The 10,741-nt window shown below is 30.3% G+C and overlaps 1 protein-coding gene across 1 annotated transcript; it reads left to right on the top strand.

Moving 5' to 3' along the window:
- The first annotated feature begins 3,974 nt into the window (after nucleotides 1-3,974).
- LOC142543728 (poly [ADP-ribose] polymerase 2) lies at nucleotides 3,975-9,324 on the top strand. Its single transcript, XM_075651129.1, has 18 exons — nucleotides 3,975-4,140; nucleotides 4,207-4,483; nucleotides 4,583-4,695; nucleotides 4,776-4,857; nucleotides 5,114-5,349; nucleotides 5,543-5,669; nucleotides 5,958-6,013; nucleotides 6,496-6,569; nucleotides 6,727-6,773; nucleotides 6,952-7,001; nucleotides 7,222-7,284; nucleotides 7,541-7,618; nucleotides 7,816-7,926; nucleotides 8,061-8,136; nucleotides 8,226-8,368; nucleotides 8,552-8,625; nucleotides 8,707-8,812; nucleotides 8,935-9,324. Exons 1-18 carry the CDS (start codon nucleotides 4,063-4,065, stop codon nucleotides 9,022-9,024), a joined length of 1,881 nt encoding a protein of 626 aa, XP_075507244.1. The 5' UTR covers nucleotides 3,975-4,062; the 3' UTR covers nucleotides 9,025-9,324.
- Nucleotides 9,325-10,741: the final 1,417 nt, after the last annotated feature.

Raw genomic sequence — 10,741 nt, 5'->3', positions numbered from 1 at the left:
ATGGGTCGTGACACAATCCATTAATTTTAATTTTTTATAATTAATAATCTTTGTTTTGTTTTAAATTTATATAACTAATAATTTTTTTGTTTGTTTTATTTTTTTTTTACAGGTTTAATTTCCCGCTAAACTTGGAAAGAATCAATTTTTTGAATACAAGTTAACTTTAGGATCAAGATATGTTGAAATCTGTAAGAAGATTGTATCATTTTTAAATAAGATGAAGAACCAATAAATTATATAATTCACAGAAATCATTTATTACCCTCTTCGTAAACATAAGACCCAAAATATGTGGCTTTGATTGATGTACTCTCACACATATTTTCATATAAACAACATGACAAATAATAGAATATGAGAAAAATCAATTGCCGCCAACAATACTAAACAAAATGAATTAAAAAAATTCATGACACAAACAACCTCCATAAAAAAATGATAACTCAAAGTTCAAAAATAATTTATTTACTACAATAACAAAGAAATTGAACTATATACGAGCAACAAAAAGCATAAATCACTCTCAAATTAAAAACTAACTCATATTATTCAAAATTTTTATAAATTTTTCAATATTTTTTTCAAATAAAGAGAAGGCGCCTTATTAACGTCATGGTTTCATAAATATTTTACTTTTTTAAAAAAACACACAACGGAAAAAATGGTGCCTCAAAATCATCATGAAAAATCCTTTAATAAAACCTTGAAAATAAAAATATAATACGAAGTCATACAATTTTTCTTAAATCAAAGAAAAATATTAGACCATTGACAAAATATATCTGGCAACGACAAAACATACTTTAACTTGTGATACAATTAAAATTTAGAATCATGCATAATCATTTGATTAGAACAAAATCGTATGCTAAAATTTACTTGATATTATCTCTTTTAACAATTTATCCATGTTTGTCGTCCACCAGATGACTCATAGATCCACTAATTTTTTTAGTCTACCTATTAATTTCACAATAAATGATACTACAAAAATAATATAATAAAGCACATAAAAACTCAAATTCAAATACCTTCGATCAATTTAAAGAAAAAATTTTGAATAGAGAATATAATAATGTTGTAAAAATTTTGAATACTAATTTATAGACAGAAGTCTGAAAATACATTTGTCCCAATAAATAAAAAAATATTATCTATTTATATTCTGATATATAAGCTAAAAACGAAAAAACATTTCATCATTTTTAATATTTTTAAGTCGCTTCAAACTAAGCAATCTAAGCAAACTGAAAACATGCATTGTGTGTTTAAGAATTAACAAAATATCTCAAGGAAAAAAATTAAAAATAATCATTTTTGTGGGATACATGGTTTTGTTTTATATTTTTTTTGGTGAACAAACAAATCACATAAATAATCTAAACACAACATGATCAATACAAACGACATATAATACCAAAACATGTAATGTTATGTTAAAAAAACTCATCTCATTGCAAGATCACAAAATGATCAAATGAAGCATATTATTTAGTAATATTTATTTAGCAGCATATATAAAAAATTGACTAAATAGCTTAAAAACAGTGTTTGGAATAACTTACATACAAATATTTCTCTCAACCATGTATCTCTATTGACACATAAAGAGTTTGAAAATATTTTATTCTAAATGGGATAAAGAATTTTTATATAACCTTAATATTTATTAATAATTTATTTTTATTCAATCCGACTCCTCTCCCTTCATCTGCCCATTATTACATTTTATCAATATGGTAGATGTTTTTCATGAATTTGACGAAAATGTATAAATTTAGTAATTAAAATTAAATTTAAAAGTAAATTAAAACAATAATTAGTTTGATTGAGGTAAGTACATTATTAATGATCTTATTAAACTAACATAAAAAATGACTTAAATAAAAATGGTAAAGTTACAAATGAAAATCATATATTTAATAGATAATATTTATTTAAAATCATATATCAAAAATTGACTAAATAGCTTAAATGTTTATATTGAAATCACCTAACATACAGATATTTTCTCTCAATCACATATATTTGTTGATACATAAGTAGTTTTAAAATATCTCTATTGTAAATAGGAAGAAGATGTTTTATATGACCTTAATAATTTTTAATTATTTAGTTATTTTCAATGTCACTCATTTCCATTCGTCTTCATATTATTACTTTAATGTTCGTAATATTAATAATTTTTTAATGTATAACATTATGATAGTGATTTTCTATTAATTTGATGTCATTGTATAAATTAAAGTAATTAAATTTAAATTTAAAAATAAAAGTAAAAGTAAAATTAAAATAATAAGTAGCTTGATTGAGTTAAGTGCTCTATTAATAATCCTATTAAACTAACGTAGAAAATTTTATTAAAGAATATCATGAACATTATATAAATTATAAAACAAAAAAGATAAAATAGTAAGTTTACAAAGTAAAATCAAAATAATAATTAATTTGATTGAGTTAAGTACACTATTAATTATCATATTAAAATAATATGAAAAATGATAATAAACAAAACGGTAAAATAGTAAGTTACAAATAAAAGTCATATATTTATAATAATAAAATAAAATAAAATAGATATTAGTAATATTAACAATATTTTTTAAATGTATAACATTATGATAAATTTATAAGTGAAATCAAAATAATAATTAATTTGATTGAGTTAAGTACACTATTAATTATCATATTAAACTAATATGAAAAATGACTTAAAAAACCCCATTAACATGACAAAATATAAAACAAATGAAAGGGTAAAAAAAATTCACAAATGAAAATTAAGTACACTATTAATTAACATATTAACTAACATAGAAAATTACTTAAATAATCAAATGAACATGACAAATTATAAAATAAATCAAAGGGTAAAAATGTAAGCTCACAATTCAAACTCATCAATCACATATATTTGTTGATACATAAGTAGTCTTAAAATATCTCTATTGTAAATAGAAAGAAGATGTTTTATATGACCTTAATATTTTTTAATTATTTAGTTATTTTCAATGTCACTCAATTCCATTCGTCTTCATATTATTACTTTAATGTTCGTAATATTAATAATTTTTTAATGTATAACATTATGATAGTGATTTTCTATTAATTTGATGTCATTGTATAAATTAAAGTAATTAAATTTAAATTTAAAAATAAAAGTAAAAGTAAAATTAAAATAATAAGTAGCTTGATTGAGTTAAGTGCTCTATTAATAATCCTATTAAACTAATGTAGAAAATTTTATTAAAGAATATCATGAACATTATACAAATTATAAAACAAAAAAAGATAAAATAGTAAGTTTACAAAGTAAAATCAAAATAATAATTAATTTGATTGAGTTAAGTACACTACTAATTATCATATTAAAATAATATGAAAAATAACAATAAACAAAACGGTAAAATAGTAAGTTACAAATAAAAGTCATATATTTATAATAATAAAATAAAATAAAATAGATGTTAGTAATATTAACAATATTTTTTAAATGCATAACATTATGATAAATTTATAAGTGAAATCAAAATAATAATTATTTTGATTGAATTAAGTACACTATTAATTATCATATTAAACTAACATGAAAAATGACTTAAAGAACCTCATTAACATGACAAAATATAAAACAAATGAAAGGGTAAAAAAAAATTCACAAATGAAAATTAAGTACACTATTAATTAATATATTAAATTAACATAGAAAATTACTTAAATAACCAAATGAACATGACAAATTATAAAATAAATAAAAAAATAAAAATGTAAGCTCACAATTCAAACTCATATATTTATAATAATAATAGATAATAGATAGGTATAAAGAAATTATATATATATATTTGTTTTGTTTTGTTTCTCTCCTCTACGATAACATTTGGATTAAATGATTTGTGGCAACATAAAAAATTGAAGTCGGTCGCTACTACATGGGATTTGGACACGAAACATTCGTATACATCTATATTAAATATATCCAAGTGCGATCAGCTTGCTGCTTCCCTCGCAAGCTCGAGATTATATTTATTTACAACTACAATTGAATTACAACATACGATGGATCTCAAAGTGGACCAACTCAGAGACCTACTAGCCAAACGCGGTCTCAGCACCACCGGAACTAAGTCTACTCTGGTCGGTTGAAATTGCTGCTTCTTTTTTCCCTGAAATCTTTTGTCACCTTTTTTTTTTCCTTTCAAGGTTAAGAGATTGGATGCGGCTATACAAGAAGACCGCAAGAAATCTGCGGATACAGATGGGGATTCAAGCAATAAGCGCAAGAGGCCGATGGATTCCGATGTTAAGGATGCTGATTCCGACGGTCAGCGCAAAATCAAGACCACTGATGAGTTGGCAAGTATGAGTGTCAAGCAGCTTCGCGATGAGGCCGAGTTTCGAGGGATTTCTGCTACCGGAACTAAAAGACAGCTTCTCCAGAAGCTTTGCGCGGATGACAATCCAAGCGGCAATGACCAAGGTAATATTTTACTGTTTCTTTTGGTGTTATTCTATTCGTCATCATGATTTCGTGAAGCTATCATTTTCGCTCGTTTGCGGTATCATTGGATTTTGGCAGCACCGGAGGATAGCAAGGAAACTAAAATGGAAACAGCTGTGAAGAAAGGCTCTGCCGTATTGGATAAGTGGTTGCCAGACCATTTTAAGGCCCAGTTTCATGTTTTGCAAGTTGTAAGAAAATAAGTGTTGCCTTATCCAAATAGACCGTGATTCAATTCACAGTGCCTGTCGTGACTTTATTTTTCATGCAGGGTGAGGAAATTTATGATGCCATGCTGAATCAAACCAATGTCGGCGACAACAATAACAAATTTTATGTTATTCAAGTTCTTGGTACGCCTATATTCTTAGTGTCTGGCGCACAATTCCATTTAACTCTAGAATTTTATTATGGATAAGAGAGATATTTGATACTAACCAGCATGTTATGGTTTAATGCATTTTTCTTCGTGATTTAAAGTATTTAAGGTCTGTTATATAACTTAGAACTCAAGCACATCAGGCAATAATAGTTGCAGCTGTACTACTTTATTGTCCTCTACCTATCATAGGATAAATTTCACTTTCATGGCCAAACTTCTAATTGCAGAATCTGATGCTGCTGTCCAATTCATGGTCTACAGTAGATGGGGAAGAGTTGGTGTGAAGGGGCAGGATAAATTAAGTGGCCCCTACAACTCCCAACACACTGCCATTTCCGAGTTCGAGAAAAAGTTCTTTGACAAGACGAAGAATTATTGGTCCAATCGCAGAGACTTTGTGCATCATCCAAAGTGCTATACTTGGTTGGAAATGGATTATAGTAAAACTGAGAATGAAACAGTGGTGCGTTGTTTCAAATTATTAACATGCGATTGTATCGATCAAGCGTGAGAAATTTTATTTGCATTTGCACATAGATCATCAACCTGCTTCGTATAAAATGTTTTTGTGTTCTTAATCTTGGCTTGTCATTCAATTTTTTTTTACGTTGTTTATCAAATCTTAGGGATCTGAAATCCTTAAGAATCATCTATAGGTTCAACAAAAACAGGAATCTACATCAAAAACTGAAACTCGAGAGTCAAAACTTGAGCCTCGTGTAGCAAAATTCATCTCTCTTATTTGCAACACTGACATGATGAAGCAACAGATGATGGAAATAGGTCAGTAACATCAAGTTTTTGGCTTTTACATTTTCTACAAAAAATTGATGGCACCCATACTTCTATATTCTTTTCGAGCATTATATTGTTTCTTTCATGACCCCAGTGCTTTTCCTCTCTCATATTTTTTATGGCTTCTCCCTCGCATAGTCAGATTTTTCAGGCAAATAGCAAACTTTATAAAAGCTTGTTGTGAAGCATTCGTGGTGAACTTTGACATGTAACTGTCATAAATTACAGAAACTTTTGATTACGTTGCATTTTAATTTCTGTTTCATCTTATTCTAGGATACAATGCTGAAAAACTACCATTGGGTAAATTGAGCAAATCGACCATAATAAAGGTGAGTTGCATGACTTGTACAATGTGCGAAACTTACTCTGGTTTGTCCTGAATCTGCATGTGAGTTCTTGTAGCTTCAAGGCTATATGTGACTGTATCGTAGTGAGTAGAAACTAGTTAGATAGCAATCCAAATGACACCGTATATGATACCTTGAATTATTTTGCGGCTTTTCAAAGGGTTTTCACTTCTTGCTCTTCCATACCCTTGAGTTTTCAATTTTAAATCTCTATCCTTGAAAATTTTAGTTGTAGACTCATATAAGTATGGAAAAATATGAATTTTCTTGTGCACTGCTAGTGATATAATTTGAAACTTTGTTAAGCCCGGTCTGATGAATGTTGTTCAATTTTCTGAACACTGAACTGACGTTCCTCTTCATCGCATGTTTTGCCATTAAAGTTGTTTATGGAAACAGAAAAACTCATTCAATATCTCCGTCAACTCAGTAAAGCCTCTGCAGCTTAAATTTAATGCATACAGGGTTATGATGTCTTAAAAAGAATTGCTGATGTAATTGGTCGAGCAGATAGGAAAACACTTGAGCAGTTAAGCGGGTAAGTGTTCAGTCCATATCACATTTTTATCTTTTACATTTTCCTTACATGTTTACAAATGCAAACAAACCACAATCTTGCAACCCTTCTATTTTAAGATAACTTGATTCAACTCGCGACTGTTTTGTCCTAATTAGGCCTTTTTATTTAATGACAGGGAATTTTACTCTGTTATTCCGCATGATTTTGGTTTCAAAAATATGAGTGAGTTCTCTCCCCTCTTACACGATTCTTTTAGAGCTTTCCTTGTAATCGGTTTCTTTATAATTTATGTAGCTGTCTGTATTATATATGCATGTGAACTGGTTTATTATCATCTCCTGAAAGCTTGTGAAAAATTTGTTTGCTTTTTAAGTGGTTCTATTGCTGAATGTGATGGCAGGTTTGTTTATCATTGATACTCCTCAAAAGATCAAAACCAAATTGGAAATGGTAATTCCTTGTTCCCTATACGATTGATCCCTTTATCAGCACGTGTTGTATAATGAAGTTTTATGACCTGGAATCCTGGCTGGTGTTTGTTAATGAATTATGTAGTTGATTATACGAGTGTCTTGGCAAAATAAATCAAGATAGAACTTCTGGTTTCATATCTAGTAATATCCCACGTATTAAGTGTCTATAGTTTACTGATTCTTGCTAAAACGTACAGGTAGAAGCACTGGGTGAAATTGAGGTAGCAACAAAATTGCTGAAGGATGACATTGATGTGGAGGTATGGCCCATCAACTCTGTTACTCTTGATTGAAAATTTTTATGTTTTCTCCTTGTCCTTGCAATACGAATCTTGATCCGGCATAATATATTAGTTATATATAACCATGCACAGATGCATCTCCTTTGTATTCTTGATAACACTAAGAGTCTCATCATTTAGATTCTTGTCAGAGTCTAGCTGCTTCTTTGTTTTTATATTGTCTCCCTCCATGATTATCAGTTTTAACTCTTGTTATTCTGCCTCTGGCTTGCAGGATCCCTTGGATTCTCAATACAGGCGGCTTCACTGTGAACTGACTCCACTTGAAGTGAACTCTGAAGAGTACGCCATGGTAATATCTTTATTTTTTTTCCTTTGTTTTCTTGTTCATTTGGCCTATAAGATTTCCTTCAAATAGAACTTGTGCTTCTGTTGTCATGGAAATTTACAACGTTGATAGTGTAGTTCATTTATCGGTGTTACATTGTTAACTTTTACTTATGTGCTCTCTGAGATCCTGCTGATTAAATATATCTCTTTATGTCACAGATTGAAAAGTACACGGTGAACACTCATGCAAAGACACACGAGAATTATGCTATTGATATCGTTCAGATATTTAGGGTATCGAGAGAGGGTGAAGCTGAAAGGTTCAAAAAGGTGCTTAGTGAATCTAAATTTGAGTTCTCTTTTATACAAAAGAAAGATGTGGTGTAAAAAACTTATTCTTTCTTTAGGCCATATCTGCCTTTAGGCTTTAAGCATGACAGAGTTCATTAAATTCTGATATACAGTTTGCTGAGACAAAAAACAGAATGCTTCTATGGCATGGTTCCCGACTCACAAACTGGACTGGGATTTTGTCCCAAGGTATTTGCCTTAAGAAAATAAAAATGTAATTTAAGTGGAATTGTTCTTGCTATATTTGATTAGGTTCTTTGATTTGAAAAAATTGCTAGGTCTACGCATTGCTCCTCCAGAAGCTCCTTCAACAGGTTATATGTTTGGGAAAGGTGTCTATTTTGCCGACATGTTCTCCAAAAGTGCAAACTATTGCTGTGCATATAGTAGTTCCCCCTCTGGTGTGCTGCTTCTATGTGAGGTGATTGGAAATGCCTTTTGGATTACTAACACGAGTTTTTTCTTGGAATATATGAGACGCTGGAACTACAATTTATCTTATAAAGTTTACCCTTTTGCCATGGAGTATTGAATTCGACAAGCTCATAATCAATGAATCATCATGGTGTTCATTACGTATGTATTGCAAATGCTTTCCACCTAGGTTGCTTTGGGAGACATGGCTGAGCTGCTGGCGGCAAACTATGATGCTAACAGATTACCTCCTGGCAAGCTAAGGTCTGTAATCTCACTTCTTTGACGCCTTAGTCCTGATACCACTAAATGTTGGAATTAATGATATACTGGATCATTCTACAGCACAAAAGGGGTCGGTGGTACTGCTCCAGATATTGGAGAGGCTCAAACGCTTGACGATGGTGTTGTTGTTCCGTTAGGAAAACCAAAAAAGCAACCAGGACCAAAGGTCTTTCCTATTAATTGTCATTTTTTAGATTCTTCCTTCCAACTTTCCTTAATTTACTTACAATCTTTGTGGTTTACATTGCTACAAGAACCATACTCAGTAACACATGTTTTTTTTGCCAGGCAAGTTTGTTGTATAATGAATATATAGTTTACAGTGTGGAGCAGATTAAGATGCGGTATGTGGTCCATGTCAATTTCAAGTTCAGATAACAGCTTTCTTCACCTCAGCCTCTCAAGTCCCACAGACACCATTGATTTATGAATTTTTAGTGTTAAACCTATGAAACTATGGAACCCCTGATACAATTATCGATTCTCACTTCATATTTATTGTTCCGGAAGTACTTTGTTGAAGTGATCTAAATGTTTGTCCATCTGGGGGGAAAGGAAAAGCAAGACCATTATGAGTTGATTGGTAGTTAAAATTGTGGTACGAAGTTAGATACACATCGATTATTTTGTGTACATTGCAAAAATGATTTTTCAAATACAATTTATTATCGTTATCAATTATCGTTGTCAATTGATACATTTTTTAATATGTAATTTTAATTTATAACATATAATTAATTTTAAAAAAAAGAATCTTATATTTTAATATTTCGACTGCAAATAAGTTTTGCGATCAATCAAATTGGAGAAATGTAAAATGAAATTATGCACGTCTGAAAGACCATTTTATGCAAACTCGTCCAATCTAAGTGGTAACCTTCAAGGTTTTTCTATTTGGAATGTTTCTTTGGTTGTCTCTACATCATTAGTGCATAATGTAAACTTTATTAAAATACAAGAGATTTACATGATCCGATGATACCTCTAATCCAACAAATGCAATGAACAATATTGGGTACGATCACTAGGAAAAACGTAGTTGGTTTATAAATAATTGTCACAAATATCGCTTGAAAATTTTCAAAATTTACTCTTGACAGTTTTTCGTCAAGGCAAAGTAGTTCCCCGACTGTTACGCCCCGGGACGGGGGTTGGTTGACATCGGCGTTGCTCTCAAATTTACATTCGAAAACAACAAGCCTCAGAAGTACAGAATTCAGAAACCAGTCTTTTTATTCATAACTACTGAATATTTCAATGTCTGATACAAACTCAATGTCAAATATTTTACAGCGGAAATGTAAAACCAAATATAACAGTATCTTAACAGATGCAGCGGAATAAACATAAACTAGAACTGATAAGCAACGGCCTTCTTCACCAGCCCCAGAATTGAATATGCTCTTCTTCTTCTAACTTTTCTTCCTCGTTCTTATCTGAAATGGGTTTGGTGGGTGAGTGATATGGTTGTCACTCAGTAAGCAGGGACGGGAATAACTCCCAGTTTTCGAAATCGTTTTCAACAGAAACAGTAATACAAGAATATATAGAAACTCTTATTTTCAGAACAGAAATCAGAATTCAAAAATCACAAGTTTCATAACAGAAATCAGAATTAGTAAGCACTGAGCACGTTAGTGAATTTCATGGCTAAACTGATATCAGCCCCCTATATATTCTCTCCTCTAAGGGGTGAGGCCAGAAACAGAATCAGAATTCAGAAATGTTCAGAATATATATTCCTACCATTAGTTCACTAGGGAGTTTCAGTGCTTCAAAATCATATATCAGAAATTAAATATTCAGAAACTGTGCTTTAAAACAGAATCAAACTGATTTCAAGATATTTATACATAAGCCCACTTACAGTAATTTGCTAGAGTTTCGGTTGAAGTCTACTGGAAATCTGGTTGCTCTCGCTACTGGATTTTACAGCTCGAACAAGGCACTCTCTTAACTCGAAAATTTAAGTAATAATCTCAAGATTTGTGTAACACCAATTCAGATACTTGAGGGTGTTATTTATAGGCCAAAATCTGCATGTTGACTCCCTATTAATGGCCATAATATGCATTTAAAAGCCTTTATTCTATTT

Source organism: Primulina tabacum, chromosome 4, assembly GCF_025594145.1.
Source record: "Primulina tabacum isolate GXHZ01 chromosome 4, ASM2559414v2, whole genome shotgun sequence".
NCBI classification, from domain to species: domain Eukaryota; kingdom Viridiplantae; phylum Streptophyta; class Magnoliopsida; order Lamiales; family Gesneriaceae; genus Primulina; species Primulina tabacum.
This window is presented reverse-complemented; position numbering and strand designations above follow the sequence as displayed.

Coding starts and splice junctions, on each gene's coding strand:
- LOC142543728 (XM_075651129.1), top strand. CDS start 4,063: ATGGATCTCAAAGTGGACCAACTCAGAGACCTACTAGCCAAACGCGGT. Junction 6,774..6,951: donor TTTTGGTTTCAAAAATATGA/GTGAGTTCTCTC, acceptor ATGTGATGGCAG/GTTTGTTTATCATTGATACT. Junction 7,285..7,540: donor AGGATGACATTGATGTGGAG/GTATGGCCCATC, acceptor TCTGGCTTGCAG/GATCCCTTGGATTCTCAATA.